Source organism: Sparus aurata, unplaced genomic scaffold (assembly GCF_900880675.1).
Source record: "Sparus aurata unplaced genomic scaffold, fSpaAur1.1, whole genome shotgun sequence".
In the NCBI taxonomy this organism is placed as follows: Eukaryota; Metazoa; Chordata; class Actinopteri; order Spariformes; family Sparidae; genus Sparus; species Sparus aurata.
Genome location: NW_022045113.1, coordinates 148,866 through 169,448, shown reverse-complemented (window position 1 = coordinate 169,448; position 20,583 = coordinate 148,866). Strand labels below are relative to the sequence as shown.

Sequence of the window (20,583 nt, the reverse complement as noted above, 5' to 3'; positions counted from 1 at the left end):
AGCTCCATAAGGCTTCATCCACCTCTCTCTAGTTCAGAGTCACTGAATGAGTGACTGTACAGAATGTATTGTGGTGGGGAGGGGGGTGAATCTACTTTTTCATGTGATAAGAAAGTGAGTCTATCCGGCATCACTAATATTGTTCTTTGTACCCTCCCCCAATATCTCAAAACATTATATTTAAAACAAGAATGACAAAATGTTGAAAAATACAGCATTTTTTAAATAAACAGCTGTTGAATAAATTATTATTAAAGGCCCCAGATGTGCAAACAGAAGCTTTGTTATATGGGCCATTCATTCCACACAGGACACCAAATAGAAACAATTAGATTTGAGTTGGATCAGGTGATGTTGAAGGTTGATATGTTTGAATGTTTGTCATTATCAAAACATTAAATGATGCTGATGGTCAGAAACTCAGGTGTGACCTGTGGAGGAGCTTCACTTGACACGAGCTTCTCTTAAACATGATTAGTGCGAAACTGAGGAGTCTCTAAAATATTGACAGGATGATGTTTTTTGCCATGAATTTCTATTTTTCTGGATCTTTATCATCATCATGGTTAATGCACAGAATTAGGCAATTATTGATGTATGGTTCATTCATGAGGGTGATTTAGAACTAATTCACTTTAAAAAATACCAGCATGAATGCAAGGCTTACCATCAAGTGTCACTCACGCGAACTCAAAGACAGGCTAAGGAAAAAAAACACTTTCACTCTCTAACCCAATCTCTGACTCGAGCTTTTTTGATCTGTAAATCACCATAGTTATGTGTAAAGGGAAGGAAGTGAGGGAGTTCACTAGAAAAGCTGATCCACAGGCTCCGTGGTCGGGTCTGTTTTAAGATAATGACTGTTTTGTTCAATGTTAACACTCTAGTGTATGTGAGGGGTGTTGGTGAGGACTGGATAACTTGGAGGCACTTGGACTATTTTTGTTCTCAGGACAGAAACTCTCTCTCCTCCCTCCGCCAGGATGAATAACAGGAAACATTTGATCCAGCTCTGTCCTTCACTCACTCGTCTTCATCAAATCAAGATGAGAACGTTATTGTTGCTGCTTCTCTTCTGTCACGTTTCATCACCAGGTAAGATCACATTTTAAACCTTTAAACTCTCTAAACTTCACAGTCCACTCGACTCTTTTGCTTCAAGTTCAGTTTAACTTTTGTTTCAACTTGATCAGACTGTTTTAACTAAATCATGCTGACTTCATCATATTTCTGAGTGGTGATGATGATTGTGTATTCATACTGAATGGAGGCCGTTTGTTCTGCACATTACATTTAAATTTTTTACATTTTGATCCTTCGCAGCAAACACACACATATCATATTTATATTTTCTCTAAGATTAGTGTTATTTATAAGCTCCTTTGTTTGTCCTGCAGTGCTACACTCCATGAAGCATTTCACAACTGCATCAACTGGAATCCTAAACCTCCCAGAGGTTGTGGTGACACTAGAGGTTGATGAACTTCTGGTGGTGTCCTGTGACAGCAACAAAAGGGTGGAAATAAAACAGGACTGGGCAAAGAAATTCTTAATAGATCGTCCTGAGTGGTTGGAGTGGTACAGACAACAATGTCTCCATTTGTCGCCTATCTTCAAAGCTTTCACTTACATTTTGATGAGTCTCTACAACCAAAGTGGAGGTACAGTATGTAACACGTTATAGTATGTTTAACTTTTTACTGTTCTGCATCTTAGTTGTAAAGTGACCCAAGGCCTCAAGATACCAATCAGTTCAAACTCTTAACATCATTTTACACATAACCTGAAATAGAGATTGATGTAAAGTAAACCATCATATCAGTTTGTCTTCAGTGGTCCAGCCACTACCTGTCATTCATCATGTCAACATTAATCAGCTGCTAGTTAGACTTGTTGCTGAAGCTGTTAAACACAAACTACTGATAATAATCTGATTCATGAACACACGACTAAAAAAACAGCAGTCATCACACAATGTACAGTGTTTTTAAGATCATCTTTCCACTGAATGTTTCATCTGTGAATCAGTGTTAATTACAGTCTCTGTCTCTGTCTCAGGTGTCCATGTTTTACAGATGGTGGATGGCCTTGAGTGGGATGATGAGACTGAAGAGGTCAAAGGTTTCGCTCATTATGGTTATGATGGAGAAGACCTCTTGGAATGGGATCTGAATACATCTACATGGATCGCTCTTCGACCTGAGGCCATCATCGCCAAACCGATATGGGACGCCAATAAAGATTTGGGAGACTTGTATAAGACTTACGTTACTCAGATTTATCCAGAGTGGCTGAAGACGTATGTGGAGAATGGGATGGGCGTTCTGCTGAGAACAGGTAGGATCACCTGACCTGATGTAGTTTATTAGACACAGTGATCTTCATATAGGCTGCTCAGACTGAACTGTCATTGTATTATTAATCCAACCTGTCTGACATCAGCTTTTTTGTAGTGGTTACATTAGTTTTAGTCCTGACCAATCACAGACATCTTTGGGTGACATTACTCTCCATCAAAGCTCAGACTGTGATGTCACAGTTAGTTTAAGGAAAGTGATTTTACAGTTTCAGTGTTTCACAATAGAAATAGTTCCACTGAACATTGACACTGTGATTGACGACCTGACTGTGAATCATAAGAACAGACTGACATTGTTCTTCTCTGACTGTAGTGAGTGTATTTAGTGGTGGTGTAGGAGCCAGATATTTGTTTCAAATTTGTTTTTTGTTTATTTTCACTTATTTTGGTGAGCTGACGTGATGTTGGATGGATGGCTTAGTAAACCTATATAATTTTCACCTGAGAGAGGGTGACCTGGGAATACACATTTTCCGTTTACAGCATGTTAAGATCAGTCTTTTACCAGTTGTTCGTTCCTTGAATTATTCAGTAAAACCTTTAAAAACCGAACAACTTAGAGTGGACGATGATCAATGGATGGCGCGTAAAAGAAAGGTAATCTTCCCAGTCTCAGCCTCTCTGTTACACCTGGTAGTAGGTTGTAGGACCCAAAAGCGGACACGAGGCAGGGAATGGAGTTCAAGGTAATTTATTGAGCCGAACAAGGTTACTGCAGTTACTGAAAGTGGGTTGAGTCTCTGTCTGCGAGGTGGTACTCGAGTACCACTAGTGCTGAAATTGAGCTGCTAATACGATTAAATGTACCTAAGGCATGTGGCGATGGACCCTATGCAGTCAAAACTATATTAGGATTGACTGTGAATGGACCCTTAAAGGCAATGTCAATTGTGAAACCGTTTGGACCAGCCCCAGGTCAGTGTCAACAGGATCTCGGTTGTGGTTGGATGAGCTGTGGAAGCAGAAGTTTAAGGTTGACCTTCCTGAATATGATCAAGTGGAACAGCAGGGGTTGTCAAGAGAGGACTGCCGGTTTCTGGAGCTCATGAGAAAGTCAACTGAACTTGTTGATGGCAGTACACAATTGGCCTACCTTTACGGAGCAGGGAAGTATGCCTAATGATCGCATGATTGCAGAACAGTGTGCCCTGAACCTAAGGAGTATGTTTAACAGAGATGCTTCATTTCATATGGATTACACTGATATGGGTAGTATTTGACTGTGCAGCACTCCAGGGCCAGATCTTACTAGCCAATTGATTGGAGTCATGGCTAGATTCCGATTGCACTCACTGCAGATATTGAAGCTATGTTCCAACAGGTGAAGTTCCACGTGAAGACTCAGATTTCCTAAGATTTCTCTGGCAGCGTAGTGGAGTTTACAGTCAGGATTTGGTGGAGTTCAGGATGACTGTTCATTTGTTTGGAACTACATCTTCACCAAGCTGTGCTTCACCCTCAGGATATATGCAGAAGACAACAAACTGGATTTCAGCAATAAAGTGGTCAACACCATTCTCCACAGCTTTTACATTGATGATTGTCTTGCTTCATTTGCTACAGAAGAGGAGCCAGAATCTCTCTACCACGAATTCTGAGAGCCATTTGCTATAATGGAGGCTTCCACCTCACGACATGGATTAGCAATATTCGTTGTGTGCTGGCTGCAATACCTGAAAACCAGAGAGCCAGATAGGTGAAGGACTTGGACTTGGATCTTGACCAACTTCCTGTGGAAAGAGTGTTGGGTGTACAGTGGTGTGTCCAATTTGATACATTTAAGTTCAAGACAACATTTCGAGACAGGCTGCTTTCCTCTCCGCTGTCAGTTCAGTTTACAATACTTTTGAAATCCTTGCTCCTGTGGTTCTCTCTGCAAAGAAGGTCTTACAAGATCTACGTAGAAAGGAGTTTGGTTGGGATGACACTGCACCAGCTGCTCAGGAATGGAGGAGTTGGATGCAAGAGCTCTGTATACTTAAAGACTTCGAGGTGGATCGGTGTTTACAACCTGTAGAGTTTGGAGAAGCAGCTGCTGCTCAGCTTCACCACTTTGCAGATGCGAGCGAGGACTGCTATGGAAGGGTGACTTGCCTGCTATTACACAACCACCATCATCAGATGCACTGTGTCTCTTGTAACGGAAAGGTAAAGAGTTGCCCCGTTAAAGCCAATCACCATCCCTTGTATGACGCTGACAGCAGCCAAAGTTTGTAGTCATATGTACATTTTGTGGAGGAAGCTGCGAATGCAACTTAAAGACTGTTAGCACTTTTTTGTTGAAGTACATCAACAATGAGACCTCAAGGTTTTAAACGTTTGTGGCCAACGGGGATTTGGGGATCCTCAAAGTTTTAAGGTTGTCTCGATGGAGGTATGAACACTTCCAATAATCCATGGGTAGTAGGACCTCAGTTCCTCATTCCGCCTAAGGATGGCCGACATACCCTGATGGTTCTTGAGAAAACTCGCCTGAAGAACCTGAGGTCAATACGGGTGTTACTGTAAGTACTATTCAGATTGAAGTTGAGGATGGGGATGCAATAACGCAAAGGATCAACCACTTCTCATCTTGGATTCACTTGAGAAGGACGATATGTTGGAATCTTATGCTGATCTGTGACTTCCTCCTTCACAGGGAAATTAAGTGGGCTTCAATCCCCCATCTGGTTCACATCATGGAGGTGTTTGTTTTGGGTGTCTTGACCCAGTGCAGGTGGTGGGAGAGAGCAGGATCATGGATAAGCAGTCATCGCTGCTGGAAGAGGGGTACTGGACAAACAAATTTCCCCGCTTGTGGGACAATAAAGGATTACTGATTTGGATTCTGATCATGCTGCTGGTTTCACACTATTCCCCTGATCAACAGTTTGCAGCAGTGATGTGCCAACAAACATTGTATTGAAACAAAACAGTGCAGACAAAGTCTGCTAGCAAACAAAAAAAAGGATGTGTATGATTGATCTTTTTTTTTTTTTTAAAAGGCTTGCAGATTTTTCTTGAGGAACAAATGCATCCAATACATTTGTTCAACATTTACTTCTGTTAATGATTCCAAATTTAATTTCTTCATCTTTCTTTTACCTTGTTTCTTTTCCTCTCTCTCCTCTTTAATATCTCTCTCTTTCCTCTCCAGATCTTCCCTCAGTGTCTCTCCTCCAGAAGACTCCCTCCTCTCCAGTCAGCTGCCTCGCTACAGGTTTCTACCCTCACAGAGCCTCACTCGTCTGGAGGAAAGATGGAGAGGAGCTTCATGAGGAGGTGGACCACGGAGAGATCCTCCCCAACCACGATGGAACCTTCCAGATGAGTGTTGACCTGAACCTTTCATCAGTCACACCTGAAGACTGGACGAGGTACGACTGTGTGTTTCAGCTCTCTGGTGTGAAGGAGGAAATCATCACCAAACTGGAGAAAGTTCGGATCAGAACCAACTGGGGTAAGAGTGAGATCATCTTCAATAATAAATAATAATCTAATTAAATGTTTTAATTTGTTCTAACCTGCTTCATCTGCACCAGTCTTAATTTATTGTATTCAACAGTGAAGCCCAGTAACATGACCGTCCTCGTCACTGCTGCAGTGGTTGTTCTTATTCTCTTCGGTGCTGCTGGATTCATCATTTACAAAAAGAAGAAAGGTGAGAGAGTATTTTGATTTCAGTTAAAACATTGAAACAAGCATCAGCATCATCATTTTACTATTTGAAGCAACAGTAAAGTCTGTAAGGCTCAGAGCCTGTGAGTCATGATAATGTCACTACTGAGATGATGCTGAAGAGGAGTAATAAGAAAATAAACTGTCAACCAACTTGCGATGGTGTCAAACCTCTTCATCTGTTTCACTTCAAGTCTTATGTCAGTCTTTTCTGATGTTGGGGATTTTGTTTGCCCTGTAACTTTTCTTGTTGGGCGGTTTGGCTCCTTGTTCCTCTTTGACTTAAAATGTATCAGCTGCCATGCTGACTAGGATTGTCGCTGAAGTCCACAGAAACTTCACCACATCCTCATCAGCTGTTGCTTCCGAGCCCAATTCCCACATCCTCATCATACTTCTGCCACTCAGCACAGTCTTGCAGGCTCTGGGCCATGTGAGCCTTCTGTCACTTGACTGCGAATAGAAAACCTAGCATTAAGAGTACCATGGTGGTGCATACAGATGCAGCAGCTGGTGACTCATTCATACTGTTACTTATTCAGCTGTTGTTCTGAGACACACATTGCAGAAATACATGAGTTGTCATGGCATCTTTCTATCATCCAACCTGACCAGGCCTCACACCTCAGAGAGGAGGTGAGTCAGAATAAGAGCCGTGCTCATCCATCTTGGTCTGGCTGCTCCTGGGTAATGTCTTGTTAAAGGACAATAAAATGGACAAATGGGACTCGAGGAAATCAGAGACTGTTGTGCTCACCTCTTTACAGATACCTGTCTCCAGCACGACATCATGGCTCCAGCTGCTGCACTCGACGGGCAGACAGTGTCCCAAACAGACAGACCTCTTCCTGATTCAGCCAGATGCCCTCCATGTCGTGAGTGGAACTTGTTTTATGTGGTGTAACATGAACTTGTGTCAGGATTTCTTAACTGGAGGATACAGTTAAATAAATGGAAACTGATCATAAACGGATCAATCTCATCATCAGGGCATAAAACAGTTGATGTGAAGCTCAATTATCATTTTCCCATTGTCACTGAAATCTCTTCTGGAAAAATAAATACCAGAAAGAATGATTGTTGGACATAATGTGGAATTAGATTGGAATAATCGAATACCAGATAAAACACATTTATAAATTAATTAGATATTTGTTTGGCAGCAATAACACATTATTACATTTGTATACATGGATTGTGGATTTGAATTATATAAATGATTAATAATCATAAAATAAAAGATGGCATCATCAAAGACAGGTTACATCACTGTGCTGCTGTTTAGGCTGCTACAGGCTGCAAATGTCAACAGGTTGTAGTTGTTTCTTAAAGGCATGTCAGTGCAGGATAAATGGACTAACAGTGTGTTTGTTCTTACAGCTCCTGACAACAGCTCTGAGCTCTCTGAGAAACTGAATGAAGACACTTGATTTACACAAACAATCTGGATGACTTCAAATGAGATGGAAAAACTATTAATTCTGTGACATGAACTAATCACACCTCCAGGTGAATGACACGGACATTATAAGATAGAGAGCCATATTGTTTCCGAAACAATTCCAGAACTTTAAAGAAAATCCTCGCAAAAGTTACTTTCTCACAGCAAAGTGAAGTAGCTTTGTGTTAATGCCCTGAGAGATGTCACGTGTTTCTCTGTAACAATCACAAGACATGGGGAAAAAAAGAGGAAGTCAACATGAAAAGAAAGTCAAATGATTATGAGGAGTAATTATTAAAAACTCATCTTAATCTTCATCAGGATTGTGTAGATGTGGTTTTCTAAGTGATCAAACAAGATAATCCTTCATTGATCTTTGGAGGAGAAATTCAGTTATTGCACATTAAAAAGACAAAGTAGAAAAGTAAGCACAAATAATGAGAAAGAGAAAATACATATAACCACATGTTTTTCCCCCATTAGAGCTCTGCCCACTTCAAACATGCAGCACGTGATTCTGGAGAAACATAGTTGATTGTTGAGTCTCATTCCCAGGTCATCAGATACCAGAGCTTTGGGTCGGGCAGCTGTGAAACTCTCAGCCTCTATTTCATACATGTCTTTGCTGCCATCTAACGGCTGTTTAGTGGTATTATATACAGTATTACAAACAGGGCTGTGACTCTTGTATTGTGGAGCCTAATTCACTTTCAAGTGGATAAAATAAATATCTCACACACACTGGGTACTTTAAGGAATCCAGGTTTGACTGGTTCTGTCCAAACTGAAACCTTTGTAGAATATATGTGCTCTGTGGTATTTCTGTCTACTTTGGTTCAGTTGCCACACATACCAGCACCATGTTTACTTCACAATATGTTAAATAAATAAATACTTTTACTTACATTTTTAGAATAACTTCAAGAATTTAAAGATTTTTTTTTTTTTTTGTAAACACTGAAAAGATTGAATGTCTGATGAAGATGAAGTCAAGAAAAGAGTTTTCTCTTATATCAGTGAGATTAAATCAGTGTGCTCCAAACTGTGGAGCTATAAAGAAGAAGGGACACAATCACTGATGACATGTTGCTGCTACATGAGGGTGAATGTAATCCCTGAAACTGTCGAGCTGAAAGGAAAGTTCAGTACTTAACAGTAACATCTGCTGTGTGGAGACATTGTTCACCTGCTGTCTGTTTTCAAAATGTTGCTTCTTATCATATGTGACATCACTTGTTATCATTCGTTTGTACATTTTGGGTTTAAATACTGTTTAAAGATAAATTGTCATTGATATATTTATTTCTTACCACTGATATTTATGTGTGTTTTGTCCTCTGACTTGTATTTACTAAGTTCTCCTTGTGGTTATAATAATCCCATTTTATTCATTACTGTTCTGCATATTACCTGTTGCTCTTGTATATATATTTCTATTTATTTCTTCCCTTTTTAATTTTATTGCTTAGTTTTGCTATTGTTTCTGTTCTTGTAATATGTTTCTGTTTTTGTAATATTCTGTTGCTGCTGTGACAAACACATTTTCCCGTATGCGGGACATTAAAGGACTAAATTGTCTTTGTGGTTATAATAATCTCATTTCATTCATTACTGTTATTACTGCATATTTCCTGTTGTTCTTGCATTAATAAAGTATGATAGTATTTTTCCAAACACACATTTTCACATTAAAGGTGTTTTAATGTTTTGAGTGATCTGAACGCTGTGTGTATAATTCTGGTCTGTTGAAATAAGGGTCATAAAAAACAGGGCTGTGGAACAGGAAGTAGATTTAAAAGGGGGTTAGCACTGAGGCTTCACTTGGTTTTTTCTGCCTTCTTTCTGTCCGTGTCTGTGTGGGTTTTCCCCGAGTGCTTCGATTTTCCCCAAATTGTAAAAATATGCCGCCCATTAAGATCAGATTTAATTTCAATTGCTTGTAAAGGCCCCCGTATTGTCTGATGCCTCTTTACAGCACATTTCCTCCGATCAGGTGAGATTATTCCCTCTGGTTATAAAACTCATCCCTCAGTTTGAAGGGAGACATTTCTTTGGAGACGTCAAGACAAAAATAGGAAAATGATGCTGTTTGTGTGTATTCAGTTCACAGATGAACATCAGTGAGTCTTCAAGTGATGAAGCCTCGGCTTCTACAAGTGACAACTTAGTCGACGAGACGTCTCCTGCATGTCTTCCTCTGGTCACAACCAGAATTTCTCAGATGAGAGAAAAAGATCAGCTGCCAGAATAAAAGCAGCTCTGAGTGGAAGTTTATATGATTCTTTAAAATGTCATGTGTCAAGTGGCCCTCACTCTTATGAGGTTTAAACTGCAGCTTCCCCCACTTGAAAAGGCAGCTTGCTTCAGAAGATTGGACTGGAATTCACTCAATGACCAAGATTCAGCTTTCTTTCTTTTTATTTGAAAGTTGCCAAAGCCAATACCAGGTGAAAAACCTTAAAAACAAACACAGCTAAACGGATCAGGAAAAAATGTAACCCAAGAAACCATAAATCAACAAAACCCAAAATCAAATACTTAGTTTTTGAAAGTACTAGAAATTAATCTTGAAAGTAAGTGGAAAATACCCATACTTAGACACCCAAAATGAATTAAATATAAATTAAAGCAGTATCTGATAATGATTTTAACCTTACAAATTTTGTCAGTATTTAACTTCCGTAAATACACATATTATTTATCAAATTACTTTTAGCTTGAATACTTTTTTAAAAAAATACACCATGTTATTGACAACCCACTTGATATTGAATATATAACATTTTAACCTGCATTTCATCACATAATTAGTCCACAGCCCACAATGCAGGCAGGATAGACACAAAACTGAAAGCTCACCGGCTCCTTCTTCCGTCTTTGAACCGAGCTTTAGTCCTGCAGTCTCCTTTTCCCAAGTCCAGACTCTCCAACCATTTATCTCACACACTGCTCACTCCTCATTGTCCTGTGAGTGAGTGCCTCCAAACCTCTTGATTACCAGATCACCTTCACCTGGTGCCTTCAATCAGCTGCCGGCAAGCTTGGAGACATACCCATACCTGATGCACTCAGGCAGAGATGGGCGCGGCCTACAGCTCAACTCAACATCATGACAATAACAGGATAATTCTCTGTGTGTACATGTTTAGTGTTCAGACTGATGTGGCCAAGACATCAAGAAGTCGAGGAGTCACATCTTCAAATCAGACTTTCAGTGTGAACCTCCTGCCACGAGAATGAAGACAGCATCAACATCCAACCTTAGACCATATTGTTGTAAAAATAAGGAGCTGATTCTTATTTTCTATCAGCCCACAATGAAGTGATATATCATACACTAATGCTGTAAGATAGTGATATGATTACAGTCATAATAATGCTGATTTCTCCTGGCAGGTCCAGATTCCTGGATGGCCCTCTGGTTCCCGCCCATGACTGGGTCTGCAGGATGAACTGAATCAGAGCTCTTCACAGGGGAGAGAAAACATGTGGGAATCATCCACCAACCTGCAGTCAGGACAGACCCAGTCTCTGATTCTGAATCTGTTCAGTCCTGTTTTGTTTTTTTGTTTTTTTTTTCTTTATCACCATACTTATATGAAAAACGAAGTGAGGGAGTTCACTGGAGAAGCTGATCCCAGCTCTGTGGTCTGTTTTAAGATAATGACTTTGCTGAACTAACTGTATTGTTCACTGTTAACACTTCTCTGTATGTGAGGGGTGTTGGGGAGGACTGGATCACTTGGAGGCAGTCTGAACTATTTTTGTCCTTATAAAGTGTCGGACTTCATCAGTCACGTGGTCCACGAAACTTGGAACATAAACTCTCTCTCCTCCCTCTGCCAGGATAAACAACAGAGAACATTTGAAAAAACGAAGTGAGTTCACTTGAGAAGCTGATCCTTGGGCTCTGTGGTGTTTTTGAATTTAAGTTTTTCACAGTTAGTATTTATTCCTTTCTAATACGTTACTGCATGTGAGGGGTGTTGGTGAGGACTGGATCACTTGGAGGCTGAGTCAGGACTATTTTTGTTCTCAGGACAGAAACACTTTCACTTCCCTCTGCCAGGACAAATAACAGTGAACAGCTGATCCTGCTCGGACCTTCACTCACTCGTCTTCATCAAATCAAGATGAGAACGTTATTGTTGTTGCTTCTCTTCTGTCACGTTTCATCACCAGGTAAGATCACATTTTAAACCTTTAAACTCTTTAAACTTCACAGTCCACTCGACTCTTTCCTCTGAGTTTAGTTTCACTTTCAGTGGAGCAGCAGAAACTGTACTTTGTGTGGGTCAGTGCAGAATGATGTGAAACATCTCTTCCCAGAACAAAGAAGGACTTATAAAAACTTAGAAGGAGCAAAAAAGGACAAACAGAGACAATTTAACTTGGCAACATTCTGCATCACAATAAGAACAACACATTGCCTGTACAACATGAAACAACCAGAAGAGCTCAGTCTATAAAGGCTGACACAACTAAAACCTGTCTGTTACATCCTGATTCAGACTGAAACATATTTGCATGCTTATTTCAATTAATAGAGAACAACAATTTGCTTTATTATTGTTAAATCAACCACATACTGTTCAATGAAATCTGGATGAAATGTATTGATCAATCTGTAGAGTGAACAACTTCCTCTGTCCTGGAAAAACCTGCAATATTACAATAAACAGTGTGAATTTTATGGTATTTTTAGTTGATTCTTCTTTGTGATCTTTTATTTTTTGCAGTGCAAAATGATCCAGGGGAGAAAAATAACAAACAAAGAATTTCTTCCTGTTGTTTTCTGAAGAAATCATGAATCAGAGTATCAATATTATATTGAACTATTTCCTATTTGTATTAATGTCTGTTGATGATATATCACTCAGAATTGGCTGAAATTATTGTAAACTGTCTTTCCTAAATACTGAAAAATAGTCACACAAACAACCTCTTAATACATCTGAGAAAAATATTTTAGCCTGTTCTGGGCTACCATGAGTTGTCTCAGCAGTCACAGAGCACTCAGAAGTTGATTCAAGCCTTTATTTGCTCCAATCACACACTCCACAATATTCACACTAGGACCGAACGCAGCTCGTGTGTCTTGGCTCCTGAGTTGCTTCTCACCTGGGCACCTTCCATGCCTCTCCCATCCGAGGTCCAGCATGCTACTGCATATAAAAGGACTTAGGCCGGGGAGTCATCCGGCCGAACCTGCTGGGACAGCACCGCCCCCAGTCCCCTGTTCGAAGCGTCTGCAGGACAAAAGGGAGAGAAAAGTTAGGTGTGTGGAGGAGAGGCTCCCTGCAGAGGGCTTGTTTGACCCTCTCAAACGCCAGCTGGCACGGCTCCGTCCACTGGACCGGATCTGAGGCACCCTTTCGGGTGAGGTCAGTCAGGATGGTCAGGTCTGCAAAGCAGGGAATAAACCGCTGGTAGTAGCCGGCCAGCCCCAAGAACCGCCCTGGATACCTGCGGAGCCTCCTGCGAAGGCACCACTGGCTCCTCCTCCCCGTTTGCAGTGTCGGAAGACCTCGCGTCACAGCTGAGCACCGCACACATATCCCGTGTCCCCACCGGTCGTGAATGCACCCTCACACATTGCCCCACAATTTTTTCTAAACCCAGGCCACACCGTGCCCAAAATTAGAAGGTGCACCAGGCGGGAGCTAACCGCAGCCTTAACGCTATGCTTTTTCCCCCCATGTCTAATTTCTACTGGCACCACAGGGTAACTGTGAATATCCCCTGGTACACACCTTATATCCAACGAGGACGCCTCCACCAGGCTCAGGTGGATTATAGACTGCATACAGCCCAAATCCACCATTGCCTGATGTGTACCCCCTTGAATCCTTACTGGAACACTGTGTGTCCCCGCTGGACTGGGGGAGGGTGTTGGGGGGCTAGCGACCTGGACCACCTGGTTGACCTCCATGAGGGGGCACTCCTCAACGACTGGGCCGCCCGCACCTCCAGCACTCCTGCCCCGGTGCTTGAGGAACCACCTGCAGGTCGAGAGCAGCGCCTGTAGCGGCTGGAACCTGCAATGGGGAGGGAGCATAGGGAGGATAACAGTGGGGTGCAGGGCATGGCAGGGTGAAAGCGTGGGGTGTAGCAGGGGTCGCGGCCAGGAGCTGGAGGCTGGCCATCTAGTGGCTGACCTTTGTGGCGAACGCCAGGTGATCCTTAGCGAGCCTAACTGCTGCTGCCAGGTCCAGCCCCTCCACAAACTGCTCGAGCATGATTTTCTAGAGCATCCGCTCCTCCGAAGCCATCTTCCCCGGCTGCAGCCACCTGGTCGCGGTGTCTTTAAGGTGCTGAGCGAAGGTGAAGGGTTGGCTCTCTGTCCCTAGCTGGACGGTCCGGTACCGGCGACGGCGATCCTCGGGGGAGAAGCCCATCCTATCCAAGATGGCTTTGTTTAACCAACTGGAAACTCCCCCGAGTGGCGGCCGGCAGAGCATGCTACTGTCTGGGCCTCCCCTGACAGTAAAGGGAGCAGCCGCACGGCCCACTCCGCCACCGGCGATTAAACATCTCCAGAAAAGTCTGCGGATCGTCCTCCGCCGCCAGTTTGTGGAGCGTGATGCCTGAGTTCGAGTGAGGGTGGGGGGGATGTTGCCCCTGCCCCCAACCGGGTCAGCAGAGACTGTAGCAGCTGGATCTGTGCCTCTGTTTGTGCATTGAACGCCTCTAGCTGCCGGCTGCTCATCTCCGCTTGCTCCCGGTGCATCGCGGCGATCCCTCCGAGCATCTGACCCAGTGCTGCGACCGGTTGCAGATGCTGTGGCTCCGTCATGTCCCTGTGTGCTCACCTGCCGAGCCCAGTTGGGCACCAATGTAGGATACCATGAGCTGTCTCAGCAGTCACAGAGCACTCAGAAGTTGATTCAAACCTTTATTTGATTCAATCAGACACTACACAATATTCTCACTAGGACCAAACGAGGCTTGTGCGTCTCGGCTCCTGACTTGCTTCTCTCCTGGGCACCTTCCATGCCTCTCCCATCCAGCATGCTACTGCATATAAAAGGAGAGAGTGATTAGTAACTGGGTGCCAGTGATGCCAATCACTCACCTGGCGCTGCTCTCCTGAGCCCTCTCCGCCTCTCTCTCTCTCCCGCAGCCATGCCTCGACCACGCTCACCTCCACAAATATATTTAGTAAACATTATTTATTTTCAACATTTTAACTGTTAATTGGTTAGTACTGAAGGATGCAGTTTTTCAGAGTGATAAAGCATTAATTAATATAATAGTTGATAGTTGTGTGTTTTCTGCATCATGTTTTCATTTGAGTGGTCCACATAGCAGAGTATTGGCCACAGCTTGATTTAATATATCTACCTTGGGGCAGCAGCAGACATATCCCTGTGAGAAAACCCAATGTCATTCTTTATGCCTAAAACTACAGATGACAAACAAACATCTAGTACTTCCATGAGGGATGGAAAATCCAGCTCACTGGGTACTTTCTGACACAGCTGCTCAATTTATAGTGCTTTTAATTCATCCTAACTCATCCTCAACCAAGATGAGATAGTGATCACACAGGTCCACAGAGTACATCGACCAAAAAAACGATGTATTTCTGAGATGAATTTTTGTATTTTCTGTGATAAAATGTTTTTTGATTAAACTTGGCAGCATGGACAAGTGCTGCCCTGGACCATTATGGCAAAGCGCCTGTTTCAACTTGATCTTGATTCATCATATTTCAGAATGTGGCGATGATGAGTGTGTATTTATACTGAATGGAGGCTGTTTGTTCTGCACATTACATTGATAACTTTTGTATTTTCCTCCACACACACTTCAAATCATATTTTTATTTTCACTTAGCTTCATATTTATGAGTGTTATTTATAAGCTCTTTTGTTTGTCCTGCAGTGCTACACTCCCTGAAGTATTTCATGACTTCATCAACTGGAATCCCAAACATCCCAGATTTTATGGCAACATTTGAGATTGATGAACTTGCGATGGGGTACTGTGACAACAACAAAAAAATGGATCTAAAACATGACATTGCTAAATCATTCTTCATAAAGTATCCTGCGAGGTTGGAGATGTACAAGCAAAGGTGTTTCAAATTTTTTCCAAACTCCCTCAAATCCTACACTCACAGTTTGATGAGTCTCTACAACCAAAGTGGAGGTACAGTATGTAACATGTTATAGCCTGTTCAACTTTTTACTGTTCTGCATCTTAGTTGTAAAGTGACCCAGGGCCTCAAGATACCAATCAGTTCAAACTCTAACATCATTTTACACATAACCTGAAATAGAGATTCATGTAAAGTAAACCATCATATCAGTTTGTCTTCAGTGGTCCAGCCACTACCTAAATGGTCTGCATTTTGATAGCGCTTTTCCAGTCTAACGACAGCTCAAAGCGCTGTACAACACATGCCACATTCACCCATTCACACACACATTCATACACTGATGACGGAGGCTGCCATGCAAGGCGCCAACTGCTCATCAGGAGCAATTTGGGGTTCAGTATCTTGCTCAAGGACACTTCGACATGCAACTAGGGGGAGCTGGGATTCGAACTGGTGACCTACTCATCACTAGACGACCCGCTCTACCCACTGAGCCACAGCCACCTGTCATTCATCATGTCAACATTAATCAGCTGCTAGTTAGACTTGTTGCTGAAGCTGTTAAACACAAACTAATGATGATAATCTGACTCATGAACACACAGTTAAAAAAAAACAGCAATCAACACAATGTACAATGTTTTAAAGGTCATCTTCACGGAATGTTTCATGTGTGAATCAGTGTTAATTACAGTCTCTGTCTCTGTCTCAGATGTCCATGTTGTGCAGAGGCTGAATGGCTGTGAGTGGGATGATGAGACTGGAGAGGTCAAAGGTTTTGCTCGGTTTGGTTATGATGGAGAAGACCTCTTGGAATGGGATCCGAATACATTTACATGGATCGCTCTAAGACCTGAGGCTGTCACCGCCAAACAGATATGGGATGCTGATAAAGTTATGATAGAATTCTCAAAGTTTTCTTTTACTCAGCATTATCTTGATGCGCTGAAGAACTATGTGGATTATTGGAGGAGCTTTCTGCTGAGAACAGGTAGGATCACCTGACCTGATGTAGTTTATTAGACACAGTGATCTTCATATAGGCATTGTATTATTAATCCAACTTGTCTGACATCAGCTTTTTTTGTAGTGGTTACATTTGTTTTAGCCCTGACCAATCACAGACATCTTTGGGTGACATCACTCACCATCAAAGCTCAGACTGTGATGTCACAGTTAGTTTAAGGAAAATGATTTCACAGTTTCAGTGTTTCACAATAGAAATAGTTCCACTGAACATTGACACTGTGATTGACAACCTGACTGTGAATCATAAGAACAGAATATCTCTCTCTTTCCTCTCCAGAGCTTCCCTCAGTGTCTCTCCTCCAGAAGACTCCCTCCTCTCCAGTCAGCTGCCTCGCTACAGGTTTCTACCCTCACAGAGCCTCACTCGTCTGGAGGAAAGATGGAGAGGAGCTTCATGAGGAGGTGGACCACGGAGAGATCCTCCCCAACCACGATGGAACCTTCCAGATGAGTGTTGACCTGAACCTTTCATCAGTCACACCTGAAGACTGGACGAGGTGCGACTGTGTGTTTCAGCTCTCTGGTGTGAAGGAGGACATCGTCACCAGACTGGAGAAAGATCGGATCAGAACCAACGAAGGTAAGAGTGAGATCAGAGGGTGCTGAATGGGAGTGCATGAGAATTCATGTGGGAAAAAAGTAGTAATTACAAACTAATTCACTGTTTAATTTGTTCTAACCTGCTTCATCTGCACCAGTCTTAATTTATTGTATTCAACAGTGAAGCCCAGTAACATGAACGTCCTCGTCACTGCTGCAGTGGTTGTTCTTGCTCTCATTCTCATCAGTGCTGCTGGATTCATCGTTTACAAAAAGAAGAAAGGTGAGAGAGTATTTTGATTTCAGTTGAAAAAGTAAAACAAGCATCATCATTTTACTATTTGAAGCAACAGTAAACTTTGTAAGGCTCAGAGCCTGTGAGTCATGATAATGTCACCACTGAGATGATGCTGAAGAGGATTAAAAAGAAACTAAACTGTCAACCAACTTGCGATGGTGTCAAACTTCTTCTTCTGTTTCACTTCAAGTCTTATGTCAGTCTTTTCTGATGTTGGGGATTTTGTTTGCCTGTAGTTTTTCTTGTTGGGCTGTTTGGCCCCTTGTTGCTCTTTGACATACAATTTATCAGCTGCCATGCTGACTAGGATTTCGCTGAAATCCATAGAAACTTCGCCACATCCTCATCAGCTGTTGCTTCCCGGCCCTATTCATACTTCAACATACTTCTGCAACTCAGCACAGTCTTGCAGGCTCTGGGCCATGTGAGCCTTCTGTCACTTGACTGTGAATAGAAAACCTAGCATGAAGAGTACCATGGTGGTGCATACAGATGCAGCAGCTGGTGGCTCATTCCAACAGTTACTTATTCAGCTGTTGTTCTGAGACACACATTGCAGAAATACATTAATTGTCATTGGCAGACAAACACTGCCCATAGCATCTTTCTATCATCCAACCTGACCAGGCCTCACACCCCAGAGAGGAAGAGAGTCAGAATAAGAGTCGTGCTCATCCATCTTGGTCTGGCTGCTCCTGGGTAATGTCTGGTCAAAGGACAATAAAATGGACAAATGGGACTCGAGGAAATCAGAGACTGTTGTGCTCACCTCTTTACAGATACCTGTCTCCAGCACGACATCATGGCTCCAGCTGCTGCACTCGACGGGCAGACAGTGTCCCAAACAGACAGACCTCTTCTTGTTGCAGCCAGATGCCCTCCATGTCGTGAGTGGAACTTGTTTTATGTGGTGTAACATGAACTTGTGTCAGGATTTCTTAACTGGAGGATACAGTTAAATAAATGGAAACTGATCATAAACAGATCAATGTCATCATCAGGGCATAAAACAGTTGATCTGAAGCTCAAATATCATTTTCCCATCATCACTGAAATGTCAACAGGTTGTAGTTGTTTCTTAAAGGCATGTCAGTGCAGGATAAATGGACTAACAGTGTGTTTGTTCTTACAGCTCCTGACAACAGCTCTGAGCTCTCTGAGAAACTGAATGAAGACACTTGATTTACACAAACACAATCTGGATGACTTCAAATGAGACGGCAAAACTATCAATTCTGTGACATGAACTATTCACACCTCCAGTTGAACAACATGGACATTATATGACAGAGAGCCATATTGTTTCCAGATGAATTCCAGAAATTTTAAGAAAATCCTCGCAAAAGTTGCACAGCAAAGTGAAGCAGCTTTGTGTTAAATCCCTGAGAAATGTCATGTGTTTGTCTGTAACAATCACAAGACATGGGGAAAAAAAGAGGAAGTCAACATAAAAGAAAGTCATATGATATGATTGAGGAATTAATTCTTAAAAACTCATCTTAATCTTCATCAGGATTGCGTGGATGTGGTTTTTATAAGAGATCAAACAAGATTATCCTTTATTGATCACCAGAGGACAAATTCAGTAAAGACAAAGTAGAAAAAGCACAAATAACGACTTTACACCTTACCTTACCTTTAAACCTTTACACTGATGAACATGAATGAACTCAAATGTGTTGTTCTTTCTTTTTGTGCTGATGTTTGTCTTTTCAATAAAATCCTCACATTTGAACAAGTTTGGTCCACATGCTCATTTGTGACGACACTTCAATATATCACCTGAACATTCAGTATTCTCACAGAGGATTTGAATGAGGAGATTGATATCAATGTGAACTCTGAGCAGAGTTAGCTCCCAGACAAGGTTAGCTTAGCTTAGCATGAACACTGAAGTTAGAGATTAAAGGAGCCTTCTGACAACTAAACAGCTGACTGGCTGATGTCCTGTAACGTTTCACCTGTGAGGAGGTCATAAGATACGTTTAGAAAGAAAGAGAAACAGACTGAGACTGAGAGACTCAGAGTGAGATACATGTTGAAACATGTTTATTCACAGCAGTGATTTGAGCTGATGGTTACCACAAATTAAATATACAAGCAAAATACAACAATAATAGAAATGACTTAAACACAGAGGAACCCTGAGAGAAAATGATAAAATGTTACTATATAATACTCTAAATAATCAATATCACCTGTTTCTGTGTGATTCCTGACTGTTTGCTGCTCATCCTTCACTAACATCTACATGGTAATACTTAGAAATCTGTCTGCTTCATCTTAATCAATGTTAATTAATATTGTTAATTAGTAGCAGTATGTTACATGATTGACAGCAACCAAGCAACCCAAAACCTGTAGCCTGTTCCTGATAGGTGCATGGAAATATGTGTCATCACATGTTTTTCCCCCATTAGAGCTCTGCCCACTTCAAACATGCAGCACGTGATTCTGGAGAAACATAGTTGATTGTTGAGTCTCATTCCCAGGTCATCAAATACCAGAGCTTTGGGTCGGGCAGCTGTGAAACTCTCAGCCTCTATTTCATACATGTCTTTGCTGCCATCTAACGGCTGTTTAGTGGTATTATATACAGTATTACAAACAGGGCCGTGACACTTGTATTGTGGAGCCTGATTCCCTTTCAAGTGGATAAAATAAATATCTCACACACACACACTGGGTACTTTAAGGAATCCAGGTTTGACTGGTTCTGTCCAAACTGAAACCTTTGTAGAATATATGTGCTCTGTGGTATTTCTGTCTACTTTGGTTCAGTTGAAGTCGAGGAGCTGCTGAATGATTTCAGTGGCATCTCTGTGCAAAGGATCATTGTTATCATGGTGTTATCTACTGTCTGATGTAGAATAAGTTATAGGTGGTGATACAAATGTACATGGGGACACATTCTCTGAGATCTTAACTATCCACTGAGATCATGTAAATTCACCTGATAGTTGCGGAGCTATTTTTGGGTATGTCTGTGTAGATAAGCCACACCTACCAGCACCATGTTTACTTCACAATATGTTTACAAAATAAATACTCTTACACTTTAAATTTTTAGAATAACTTCAAGAATTTAAAGAACATAATTTTTTCTTGAGGTATCTGAACTGCAACACATTCTGATCTCTAATTCAGCTCAGTTT

The 20,583-nt window shown here is 41.8% G+C and overlaps 2 protein-coding genes across 2 annotated transcripts in view; both read left to right on the top strand.

Moving 5' to 3' along the window:
* The first annotated feature begins 907 nt into the window (after positions 1–907).
* Positions 908–20,583, top strand: part of LOC115577753 (BOLA class I histocompatibility antigen, alpha chain BL3-6-like) — a 35,466-nt gene continuing 15,790 nt past the window's right edge. The window contains exons 1-5 of the mRNA XM_030410647.1: positions 908–1,095; positions 1,398–1,661; positions 2,059–2,337; positions 5,496–5,798; positions 5,904–5,999. Of these exons, the coding sequence (XP_030266507.1) occupies positions 984–1,095; positions 1,398–1,661; positions 2,059–2,337; positions 5,496–5,798; positions 5,904–5,999 (1,054 nt within the window). The 5' untranslated portion in view covers positions 908–983. The remainder of the gene's footprint in view (positions 1,096–1,397; positions 1,662–2,058; positions 2,338–5,495; positions 5,799–5,903; positions 6,000–20,583) is intronic.
* LOC115577752 (major histocompatibility complex class I-related gene protein-like) lies at positions 11,344–19,199 on the top strand. The gene is made up of 7 exons (XM_030410646.1): positions 11,344–11,639; positions 15,345–15,611; positions 16,274–16,552; positions 16,868–17,170; positions 17,312–17,413; positions 18,208–18,315; positions 18,561–19,199. The coding sequence occupies exons 1-7, from the start codon at positions 11,591–11,593 to the stop codon at positions 18,608–18,610; spliced, it is 1,158 nt and encodes a 385-aa protein (XP_030266506.1). The 5' UTR covers positions 11,344–11,590; the 3' UTR covers positions 18,611–19,199.